This window comes from Podarcis bocagei (assembly GCF_964188305.1).
Source record: "Podarcis bocagei genome assembly, chromosome: 11".
Classification (NCBI taxonomy): domain Eukaryota; kingdom Metazoa; phylum Chordata; class Lepidosauria; order Squamata; family Lacertidae; genus Podarcis; species Podarcis bocagei.
This window is the reverse complement of record NC_138136.1, coordinates 49,717,400-49,730,347: the sequence shown is the minus strand read 5'-3', so window position 1 is coordinate 49,730,347 and position 12,948 is coordinate 49,717,400. Positions and strand designations below refer to the sequence as shown.

At 44.4% G+C, this 12,948-nt stretch overlaps 1 protein-coding gene across 6 annotated transcripts in view; it reads right to left on the bottom strand.

Moving 5' to 3' along the window:
• PDZD2 (PDZ domain containing 2) overlaps positions 1-12,948 on the bottom strand; it is a 245,239-nt gene that overhangs the window by 74,637 nt on the left and 157,654 nt on the right. For all 6 annotated transcript variants that reach the window (XM_081212580.1, XM_081212583.1, XM_081212582.1 and 3 more), the window contains one exon: positions 9,614-10,064. In XM_081212580.1, coding sequence (XP_081068706.1) covers positions 9,614-10,064 — 451 coding nt within the window. The remainder of the gene's footprint in view (positions 1-9,613; positions 10,065-12,948) is intronic.

The following is a 12,948-nucleotide window of genomic DNA, read 5'->3' as shown; positions in this document are numbered from 1 at the left end:
CCAGCCCAGGTCCACCAGCCAAGCCACACACCCTGGCCTGCCTGTGAGTGGCCATCGGAGGAAGGTGAAGAAGAAGAAGAAGAGTTTGGATTTGATATCCCGCTTTATCACTACCCAAAGGAGTCTCAAAGCGGCTAACATTCTCCTTTCCCTTCCTCCCCCACAACAAACACTCTGTGAGGTGAGTGGGGCTGAGAGACTTCAAAGAAGTGTGACTAGGCGACTTCCGGGTTAGCGCCTCCGGCAATGGCGGATTTCCTCTGACCGGGAGGAATCCACTTCGTGGAAATCAGGGTCTGGACCGCCACGGCGAGGCGGAGACCCATTAAAAACCACAGGCGGGAGAAGCCTGTGGACGTGGGATTCGGCTGGCACCTTTTGCACCTCCCCTACTCGCGGGGAAACCCGGTTTCAGGGATCCGGAGCGACGTGGGGTGAGCGGCGCAGTGCTTCGAATCGACTGCTCTTTTCACGGAGTGAAGCCGCATTGCTGTTGCCGGAGAGCGCTGACTTTTTCCTGTGGACAATTGGACTTTAAACAACTACCCGTGAGTAGAACGGAAAATTGGACTATTAAACATCTTAATTTGGCACCGAAGCGGGAAGGTTCCAAACAGGAAGTCCGCCTTCCGCTTTTGTAAATAGATTGAAGCAAAGACATTGCAAGCTAAAGTCTGGAAAGTCTTTTGTAAAGGACTAAACCTCCATCGGCTAAAATTACTAAACTCCCCTTGGAAGCAGGAGAAGAGGGGGGAAATTTCAGATTGTTTAAGCCTGCAGGAGAGAGAGTGAAGAAAGATAAATTACCACCGTTTTGAACCTGGGAACGGGCTGCCAGGAAGTGACGTTTTGGGAAAGTTCATTGACTGTGAATAAAACGTATGTTGACAGATAGTCAAATAAGAGAAACATATTGATTCCAATGTTTCCTTTTGCACTTAAAAGGAGCAAAATATCTGAAAATTGAAAATAACTTTGTTGCTGGACCTACTTGTAAAAGGATGGATACAAATAGAAACTGTTTCCGCTAGAGGGAGCTTTTGAAACTGTTGCAGGAGTGGAGCTGGGGAATTCTCCAGCTGCAGAGATTAAAGACCGTGAGAATTAGACATTGACCCTGGACAAGAATGTGGACAGAAGAAGCCTTAGTGATTGCTTTTTGCAAGACAAGTGCCTTATTGGAACAGCTTCATGAGAAGACGGATGTGATGATTACTAAAATTGACAATTTTGGACAAAAAATGACTGATTTGGGACAAAAAGTGAATACTTATACAGAAACTACTCAGGAACCGACCCAGGAATCTGTTTTGACATGGCAAGCTGTGGAGAAGATAAAGGAGGAGGTTGTTGTTGAACCTCAAGTAATACAAGTGGAGAGAGCCTCGGCCTTGTATGAACATAAGCTGTTGTTTTTGATGACCGAATCTGGAGAAAGCCAGATTTGGAGAGATGGAGTCCCGCTTGGATTGGAGAAGGAAAATTGGATAGATCCCCTTATGCAGGGACGTTCTGGCTTTTGGGATCTGGTTTTGGGCCAGGGGGAGATTGGAGTGGTGGGGGCCTTCAACTGTGGAGGGATTTTGAAACATGCTCTGAAATATTCTTTGGATTTTAGTTCTGACTATGGAGAATGGGCTGACCTGTCGAGAAGGGATAAAGACATTGTTAGGTTGGAGTCTCCCCGAGATCTACTCCTCAGTGCTAAAGGAAGGAAATTAAGAACAAGATCAGCAGAAGACAAAGTAAAGTGCAGGTATAAATATGAAGAAGATCTGCAGAATGGACATGGAAGAGAGTTAAGAGCCTCGGACAGAAGGTCACCAGGTTGACGGACTATATGGAATGGATAGAAAGGACTGACAGAACCCGAGACCAGGGGGAAGAGACGGTGGATGAAGATTGGAAGAAAGTTTAAAAATTTATTTAGAGAAATACTGTAAAATTAATGAGTGCTAGAAAAATGTTGGAATGAATCTATACGGCTTTAGTAGAAATGTTATAAGGAGTTATGTACAAATAAGTTTTAGGGCTTTTTATGGTAAGATAAGGTTAAAATAAATTAAGACAATTAAATGACAGAAAATAGTGAAAGATGGAAAGGATTTGCTGAAATAATTAATAACTAGAATACAAAAAAGGGAGGTGTGAGGAGGTCGATGAAACAAGTTAATGAAAGATAAAGATATGGAAATATTGGATGGGTTTTTAATTGTTTTTGTTTTTATTTTTGCTTTGATGTATTGTGTGCTTTGTTCTTTTTTATATATGTACTGATTTGTATTGTTTAATTTCTTTTTTCTCTCTTTTTCTTACTTTTTTCTGTAATCTTAAACTTTCAATAAATATCATTTAAAAAACAAACAAACAAAGAAGTGTGACTAGCCCAAGGTCACCCAGCAGCTGCATGTGGAGGAGCGGAGACGCGAACCCGGTTCACCAGATTACGAGTCTACCGCTCTTAACCACTACACCACACTGGCTTTCCAATGGTCACATGGGACTGTATGCTGGACCACAACTGCCAACTCACAGGATCATTTTTCTTATCCAAAATGATAAAACTATGGTTATTGCCTTCTAATCAAGGCAGGTTATGAAGCTATGGTTTAAAGCTGGCTTAATAACAGGTCTTCTTCAGAAGCTGCTAACCATTGTTTCCAGTTTGGAGAGACTCCTGGCTTGTGTGCTTGCCTGGTCAAAGGGAAGAGCTGAGAAGGCTGCACACAGAGGAATGAGACTTTTCTCTGCTTGTTATTATGAGTTGCAATAATCTGAATGTAGGACCAGAACTATCTTTAGCCAGAGTGGCGCAGTTGCCCAAGGTGGCAGAGGATGGGGAACAGGAAGCTGTGGCAAGATGGTGGAGGACAGAGACAGAACTGTATTATAACATGCAGCCTGCCCCGTGTGCTCAGTTAGCTTGCTGCCCTCAGGTATAGTGGTAGATGCTGCCCTATCACCAAGGTCAGAGGCAAACTGTAGTTGCCTGTGTGGCTGACTCTTGAACTTGCAGCAGGGGAGACGGCCATCTTGTTTTTCACCTCAGGCAGCAAAATTTCTTGGACCTGCCCTTGCTGAATATGGCCGCTCCGTAATTCCCTCCAGCCCAGAAACAAGAAAGCCAGACAACTACAGCATATATATATATATATATATATATATATATATATATATATATATATATATATATATAATATATATGCTTTCGTAGATTTTCACGGGTACAGGAATGCAGGTTTTGGTGTCTTCGGGTGTCTAAGAAACGTCGCCTAGACACCCCAACTCTTACACGGGAAGACACCCGAAGACACCAAAACCTGCAATATATATATATATATATATATATATATATATATATATATATATATATATATATATATATATATATATATATATTTGAAGTGAACGACTGTTATTAGACTTTAAGCCTCCAGGCCAGGCCTGTCTTCATTTTTACCTGAAAGTGCTTTTAAAAAATAGTAAATGCGATTATTATGAAGCAAGCTGTTACCATAGAATATAACAGGAATTGATTTTCTTTTTTTTAATAAAAGAAGCAAATAAATGCAGAGGAAGGCCTGAGAAAGCTGGGATCACTGAGCATTACGGTATACATTCTTAAAGGCTTGCATTTATTGATTATTTTTACATTAATATATATTCCTTTAGTAGGAGCTGCACATTTTCAACCGCAAACTAGCCTTAGGTATTTTTGCACCTAAAGTAAAAAAGTTATGCTCCTGTTTTGGAATTGCTGCTGTTGTTTTTAATAGTACACAAGAAAATAGAAACTGAAGGCAGAAAAATTGTGCCCCCTCTAGAATCCCTGCGCAAAGAGACTGTTTTGTATGGACCTATGGAGCTGTTTTGTATAGACCTATGGAAGTGAGAGCTGGACCATAAAGAAGGCAGATCGCCGAAGAATGGATGCTTTTGAATTATGGTGCTGGAGGAGACTCTTGAGAGTCCCATGGACTGCAAGAAGATCAAACCTCTCCATTCTGAAGGAAATCAGCCCTGAGTGCTCACTGGAAGGACAGATCCTGAAGCTGAGACTCCAATACTTTGGCCACCTCATGAGAAGAGAAGACTCCCTGGAAAAGACCCTGATGTTGGGAAAGATGGAGGGCAGAAGGAGAAGGGGACGACAGAGGACGAGATGGTTGGACAGTGTTCTCGAAGCTACCAGCATGAGTTGGACCAAACTGTGGGAGGCAGTGGAAGACAGGAGTGCCTGTCGTGCTCTGGTCCATGGGGTCATGAAGAGTTGGACACGACTAAACAACAACAACAACATGGAGCTGTTTTACCAAGTATCAGACCACTGGTCCATCTACGTCCTGTCTACTCTGATGGACAGCAGCTCTCCACAGTCTCAGGTAGGACTGCTTCCCAGAATCCACTGTCTGAGATATTTCAACTCAGGGATGGGGAGCCTGTGGCTTTCCAGGTGTTTTGGCCTCTGATCCCCACCTGCTGTTCAGAGGAAAGTGGAGATTGGGCTTCAGTACCTCCTGAAGGCCCACAAGTTCTCCACACCTGCTTCAACTGGAACTACTGGAGATTGAACCTGGAGCCCATCACCTCCTGGCAAATAGAAGGGGAAGAAATGGAGGCAGTGAGAGATTTTACTTTCTTGGGCTCCATGATCACTGCAGATGGTGATAGCAGTCACGAAATTAAAAGACGCCTGCTTCTTGGGAGAAAAGCAATGACCAACCTAGACAGCATCTTAAAAAGCAGAGACATCACCTTGCCAGCAAAGGTCTGTATAGTTAAAGCTATGGTTTTCCCAATAGTGATGTATGGAAGTGAGAGCTGGACCATAAAGAAGGCTGATCGCCAAAGAATTGATGCTTTTGAATTATGGTGCTGGAGGAGACTCTTGAGAGTCCCATGGACTGCAAGAAGATCAAACCTATCCATTCTTAAGGAAATTAGCCCTGAGTGCCGAGGCTCCAATACTTTGGCCATCTCATGAGAAGAGAAGACTCCCTGGAAAAGACCCTGATGTTGGGAAAGATGGAGGGCACAAGGAGAAGGGGACGACAGAGGACGAGATGGTTGGACAGTGTTCTCGAAGCTACCAATATGAGTCTGACCAAACTGCGGGAGGCAGTGGAAGACAGGAATGCCTGGTGTGCTCTGGTCCATGGGGTCACAAAGAGTCGGACATGACTAAACGACTAAACAACATGGCGTGGAAATCATCGCCACTGAGCTATGGGCCATCCCTTTCATGTTGGTTAGGCTTTCCCTACCAGGTGCACAGGAAAGAGCTGTTCTCCTCCTTGCATATATGTAACAGAGGATGGCCTGCAGGCACATGGTGCCATTGTACTACTGAAGCTAAGGAGACCTGGCCTTTTAAGCAATCTGGATGGGAAGCCATCTGGGAGCCATATGTGAGCTGCTCTGCAGATCAAGAGCAGGATATTTCTATTTATCATAGAAGCAACTCTGCTTAACACAATGTCCATAGTTTCCTCTAGGCTTGATTTCAGAACTAAGCTGGGAAACGTGGGTGTGAAATATCTTCACAGTTCATCGGGGGCACCAAAAATACAAATACCTAATAAGCCTGTAGTCTCCCAGTTGGTTCCCCATGGCGGGCAATTTCCTCACATGATAAAGATGCAATGATCTGTGAAAGTGGATTAGGTGATAAATAATTGCGCCGTTTCAAATCTTCAGGTTAATCGGGTGCATCTGCAATTATCTGGTGAACTGTGTTCATGTGTGAATTCAGCCTTTAAATGGGTTTCTAAGACGTCCAGGATCAAACTGTCAGTCAGTCATTCCAGCATTTAGGAATAAGAAAATTAATCCATCACGGCCAAAATATGACAGTTTTGAATCCTTGGGGAAAGAAAATAGGCTATTAAAGAACACACAAACCCGGCAAAGCTTCCATTTCTCTTTCTTCCCTTTTATTGATCCCCTATATTTTTCTAAAACTGGTGTTAAAATGAATTCCTTAATGCAACGGTGTACTGTTTCAACACATTTTTGTGGATTGAACCCTGAGCACCAAACAACAGAAGGGGGCTTTGATCATAATAACTTATTGTTACAATTACTACAAGCAAGTATAATGGCATGAAAGAGAGACCACTAGAGGAGGAGGAGGAGGAGGAGGAGGGGAGGAGGAGGAGGAGGAGGAGGAGAGTTTGGATTTGATGAGGTGAGTGGGGCTGAGAGACTTCAAAGAAGTGTGACTAGCCTAAGGTCACCCAGCAGCTGCATGTGGAGGAGCAGGGAAGTGAACCCGGTTCACCAGATTAAGAATCTACCGCTCTTAACCACTACACCACACTAGAACAACTGGCAAAATCTCTACTGTCAAATCTCAGGGCAATCTCCCATCAACAAAGAGTAAGGGCCAATTCACACAATACATTCTTAGGTGTGTACTTAAGACAATTGCAGTGGACAACCTATAAAAGTAAGGTGTGAATACAGTGAGCATGCATCATTCCAAGTACACTCAGAAGCGAGTGGCACAGATGGGTGTTTTGGTACTCTTCTATCCTTGCAGACATCATGTGAGCAGCTTGGTTCTTTCAAGCAAGTGGAAGGTGACTTCATTAGGGAAGGCTGCCTCACATTTTAAGATCCCACTTCATAGAATCATAGAATTGTGGAACTGGAAGGGACCCTGAGGAATATGCAGCTGTCCCATACAGAGATCGAAACTACATCCATTGCATTATCAGCACCACGCTCTAATCAATCTATCCAGGCATTCAAGAAAGAGGCAGTGAAGTTGTCTTTTGCAGGTGGGGGGTCAATGGCAGTTCATATTTCCTCTCACACCACAGAGCCAAGAAAGAAATTCAAGGTGGGGTAGGAAGGTAGTTAAAGTACCAAAAAAAAAAAAATCAATTATGGAGCCAATGTGTTGAGCCAAGTGCTGAGCCAAGATTCAGCCCGGGACTTCAGAGAGCTGAGTTCGATTCCAACGCAGCCACAAAGTCCACCTGGTAACCTTGGGCCAATCACGGTATCTCCCAGGGCCAAAGGGAGGGTTAAAAAAAGGAAGGGAAAACTCCCTGTGTAACCTGGAGGATACAAATGATACTCTCAAGATCAGAGATGGGGACGCCTTACAGACATTGTTGGATTCCAACTCAAATGAGCTCCACGTGACATGATCTGGGGTGGTAGGAGTTGTTGTCCGCTGGTCACCCACATCCTTGATGTCGATATTCAGGTGTGTTTATCTCTCTTTAGTATCCTTCACAGAATCCAGGGCTTAGGGTTTAACATTGAGAATAATAATAATAATTTATTAATTATACCCTGCCCATCTGGCTGGGCTTCCCCAGCCACTCTGGGTGGCTTCCAAAAAAATATTAAAATACTGTAATACACCAAACATTGAAAGCTTCCATAAACAGGGCTGCCTTCAGATGTCTTCTAAAAGTCTGGTAGTTATTGTTCTCTTTGACATCTGGTGGGAGGGTGGGAGGGCGCCACTACCGAGAAGGCCCTCTGCCTGGTTCCCTGTAATTTAGCTTCTCGCAGGGAGGGAACCGCCAGAAGGCCCTTGGTGCTGGACCTCAGTGTCCAGGTAGAACAATGGGGGTGGAGACACTCCTTCAGACATACTAGACAGAGGCCGTTTAGGGCTTTAAAGGTCAGCACCAACACTTTGAATTGTGCTCGGAAACGTACTGGGAGCCAGTGTAGGTCTTTCAAGACTGGTGTTATGTGGTCTCGGCGGCTGCTCCCAGTCACCAGACTAGTTCTGGATTAGTTGTAGTTTCCGGGTCACCTTTAAAGGTAGCCCCACGTAGAGCGCATTGCAGTTTCAGGACTAAGATGTTGTATGAGCCCTGGGGGGGGGGGAGATTTCTTTTTTTAAAAAAAAAAGCTCAATCCAGCTGGTGGTGTTTCCAAATGACTCTTAAAAACAAAGGGTGATTGCATTAGTTCAGGTGCTTGCAATGGCTTGATAGAATGTTTAAAGACTTTGCCAAGGAAATTATGTCAGCAGCTAGGCTGCTGATATAGATAGTTCCCTGGAGCTCATTTCTGTTCACAGGCAGCAATAACACGAGTTTTTCAGCTCATCATCTGCAAGGCCTATTTCGTGCCTCTGCATTCTGCAGCCCTTTAATCATCGAGACTCGCCAGGCTTCATGTCCCCAGCAGGTTCCCCCTCTCCTGTTATGCATGGAAAACAAATAAACTCCGCTTGCTTTCATTGAGGGAACGAAATAATGGGGGAAACAGTTTGAAGTCAGAACTCTAATAAAAAGCCGGGCAGGTCCAGATAGCTCTAATTGAGGGAATGTGGAGCAACACATCAGTATTTCTGATCTCTACAATGTAGAGGTGTAGGAGACTGCAGCCTATGCTGACCCCCTTACTTGTAGGAAAGGGGTGTGGGCGGGGCAGGGTCCTAAGGACCAAAAAAGAGAGGCACAGATGACTGCATATGGCCCCTAGGCTTGCAGTTCCCCATCCCTGCCTCAAATGCCTTCACATGGGGTGGTTGCTGTTGCTGGGATAGCGATCCCTTGCAAAGGGATGCACAAATTTCAGCCAGGGGCCACACTAGGCTTTGGGTTGCCAACCTTCTGCAGTTAATGTCTAGTTATGGCTCAGGACCGCAGTACTGAAACTACCTGGACCCTGAGGTCATACTCACAAGGCCCTTCTTTGTGTGCCTCCCCCATGAAAAGTCTGGAGGGTGGCTCCCTGCTTGTGGAATCCTGTTGCCTTCATTATATATATTTTAGGTGACAGGAAAAGGCTTTCCTCTTTAACTAAGCCTTTGGATGATTAACATCCGATGCCCTTTATTATTGGTTTGTTATTGTTCTTATTTTTATTATGTGTTTTGTGTTTTCTTTATACAGTCATACCTCATTTTACGTTTGCTTCATGTTATGTTCTTTCAGGTTATGTCCCATGGCGACCCGGAAGTACCGGAAAGGGTTATTTCCGGGTTTCGCCATCCGCGCATGCGCAGAAGTGCAAAATGATGTCGCGCGCATGCGCAGAAGCGCTGAATCGCAACCCGTGTGTGCGCAGACGTGCCGCTGCGGGTTGTGCTCTTTTCATGTTGCGAATGGGCCTCCAGAACAGATCCCGTTCACAACCAGAGGTACCACTGTACAGCCATACCTTGGTTCTCGAACGCTTTGTGACTGGAACATTTTGGCTCCCAAACGCAAACCCGGAAGTAAGTGTTCTGGTTTGTGAACTTTTTTTGGAAGCTGAATGTCTGGCGCGGCTTCTGACTGAGTGCAGGAAGCTCCTGCAGCCAACTGGAAGCCGCCCCTTGGTTTATGAAAGTCAAACGGACCTCTGGAACGGATTCTGTTCAAGAACCAAGACACAGCTGTACTGTAATTTTATGCTGTGAACCGCCCTGATATCTATGGCGTATATGGCGGTATACACATGTAATAAATAATAATAATAGAGACGGAAGGGAAGAAAGTCATAATGTAAGCTTTGCGCTCTGTAGACAATCTACCTGAACCATAATTCCAATGGAAACTGCTTTGTTATTGAACCACCTATGCTTCTGGTTGGTTTGTTTTCAATTAAGGCGACACCAGCAGCAATAAAAATGGGGAATTAAAAAATTCTTTACCTGCAGCGAGAGTTCACTTGAGGTTAGGTCTAGAATCCCTCCGTCTGAAAGGCGGGAGCGGTATTGCCCTGCTGGAAAGGGCGAGTCAGCTTTTTGAAGTCGATCCTCCAGTTTGCTTTCTGTGCTGGATGCCTCGGGGTGCAACCCATCCATTTCCATAAGGGTGCAATGTCCATTTCCCTGCTCAGTCCTGGAGCTGCCTTTGCCGCTTTTGTTGCCTTTGCTTTCCTTGCCCCCAGGAGGAGTTCTGGTGATGACGCCAAACTTTCTAGTCCTTTTGCCATTTTGTGCTGTCTTCCCGCTGGGCTCCGAAGTAGGCCGGGCTTTGGGTTCGTTGCTGCTGCTGTTGCTGTTGTTGCCGTTCGACGGAGGAAGAGGGGCCTTGCGCTTGATGCGACGCAACATGATCAGGTAGATGAAGCCGCCATTCCAGCACTGGTCAGCAAGGTAGCTGCAAGAAATGAAGGAGTTGCACACATTAAAAACACCCCGTTGCAAAATGCTGTGCGTTAAGCTCTCATCCAAGTCCTTTATGTTGGAGGGAATGTCAACAGAGGTTCATATTTCCTTATGTGGTGAGAATGCAAGCCTGTGCAATTATTTTGGGAAATGGTCTTTGAAGAAGTCTCTTCTATTACAAGACAAGATGATACAACCTGACCCAAGGCCTGCTTTATTAAATCTGTTTACAGATGACCATAATAATTTACTGCTTAAGGACCAACTAACCTTTTCCACATCTGCAGCTAAAAATGTATTTACACAATATTGGAAAACAGCTACTAATATACGTACCGTAATGTTCTATGGCAGGCATAGGCAAACTCCGGCCCTCCAGATGTTTGGGACTACAATTCCCATCATCCCTAGCTAACAGGACCAGTGGTCAAGGACGATGGGAATTGTAGTCCCAAACATCTGGAGGGCCGGAGTTTGCCTATGCCTGTTCTAGGGCATTGGCTGAGATGCTCTATGGTCATGGAACGTAAATCTGATGGAAAGACAAAAATCATTGGGCTCAAACTAAGGGTGCTGGGAGTTAGGCTTACAGCAAGCCTTGGAAAACTAACACTGCAGCATTTTTTGAAGACAGCACAATGAAGCTCGTACATTAAATCTCACCTCCAGTCATTAGATGCCCAGGTGCCAATTGGTTTATCATAATGCTTTTCTGTCTTATCACCTCAGCTGCTTCGTCAATAAAATGAGATAGTAATAATACAGGCCTATTTTACAGGGTTGTTAAAAAGTTTGCAAAGCTAATGCTTGTGAAGCACTTTGAGCTCTTAGGGAAAGTGTTGTGCAAAATCTAAATATAATTTCTAAGACTTATTTGCCTAATTGGGGAAGTAGGTTCCTATAACTGTGCTTATCTGCTCAGAGAACCTGAGGCTTGTGTAAAATGTTGAATTCTCTGGCTACCTGTAGACTCCCCAATCTGCACATTCCATTTGCTCAGCCCATGGTAATCCAGGTTTTAAGAGTTCTGTGAATAACATCAGAGACGTGCTCCTGCATGCAATCAATTTCTATGAAAGATTTAAACATGTTGACACCACGGAACAAATGAGAACCCCTGAACAGCATTAAGTAGGACCGAAGCTGTATCACTTCAGGCAAAGAAAATCCCAGCAGATCTTAACAGGCAGGAGGAAGCCAAGGTGTTGAAAGAGAATGGGTGGTATGGCCCTTGTGAAGAGCCTAAACACCAAGCATGGTCAAGGCTGATAGGAGTTGTAGTTCAACAATATGGAGGGCCAATAGTTTCCCACCCCTGCTAGTTGCAGTGCTAAAGCAATAGGAACATGCAAAGCTGTGTTATAGGCCCCATCTGCACTATATGTTTAAAGCAGTACCATACCACTTTAAATAGTTACGACTTCACCCAAAGAATCCTGGGAAATGTAGTGCTGAAAGTTGTTAGGAGACCTCCTATTCTGCTGATAGAACTTCAGTTCCCAGAGTTCCCTGGAAAGAGGGATTGATTGTTCCCACAGGAAAAATTGAAACTTGTAACTTTATACATCCAAAGCAGGCATTCCAGCCCAGAACTATGGTTCCTCCACTAAAATGGCGTTTGTTTGTTTTTCTTACAAATCAAGCCATATATAAAATGTATCTATCTATCTATCTATCTATCTATCTATCTATCTATCTATCTATCTATCTATCTATCTATTTCTATACTGCCCTGCACCTGAGGATCACAGGGCAGTTTAGAATATAAAAATACTTAAGACAGCTACAAGCAAAAACAATGCTTCCCCCCCAAAAAACATACAATTAAATAGCCCATAGATTGTTTAATTAGCCAAAAGCCTGGGAGAAGAGGAATGATTTTGCCTGGCACCAAAAGATGTGCAATGAAGGTGCCAGGCGTGTCTCCCTGGGGAGAGCATTCCACAAGCGGGGAGTCACTGCAGAAAAGACCCAGTCTTGTGCAACAACCCTGAGAGTCACAGCACTCTGCTCACCTGAAATCCCCAGCAACCTGCATTCTGAGACATCCAGCCTGCAGCGGCGCAGGTGGGACCCCATTGTGGCTATTATCCTCTAGGAGAAGGATGCTTCTCCACACTGCTTTCAGGTGCCCCTTCGCATCCCATTGACTTTTCCCGCCTGGTTGGGGCAAGAGACGGAGTTCCACGCACCCAACTCTCAGCGCAGCGGCTGAGACTGGATGCCGCAGCATCATGAAAACAGCGGCTGGATTCAATCAAGTCTCTGTTCCGTTCTGGCAGCCAGGAAGCCAAACAGGACCCCAAACCCCACTTTTGGCAGCTTGTAAAGTGCTTGAAACCAGCCAAGCTTTCAATGAATCTGGCCTCAGAGTATTCAGAGGGTTTTGTGTTTTATTTTTCAGTGTTTAAAATCCAAATACCATAAGGATTTCAGTTGGGGTTATACGGGAATTTGCTACGCAGTTCACTCTGTATATGTTCCTCTCATTATTAACTTGGAAGCCCCGGGCTCTCATGGAAAGCTATTTATTTTTCAGTGCTGCTTTCATATTTCAAGGCGGGCTTTTTGTTTTGTTTTTGTTTTTGGGGGTGGGGAAGAAATGAAATATTATTGCTAACCAGATTTCAGTTGAGCTGAGATATTGAAAACAGAAACTGCAATCACTGCTGTAGAACTGGAATATTCACTTCAGTTGGCGATGGGTGGATTCAATTAAAATCCTTGACATTAAGAAGCTGGTAACTGATTCCACTTAACCAACCAGTTCTTAGTACTTCTGAGTCACTATGCTAAATCATTATACCACAGATTCTCTAACATTTCTGCAGTTGGTCTTATTAGTACAGGATTTCAACAGTACCCAGGTGCAGTGG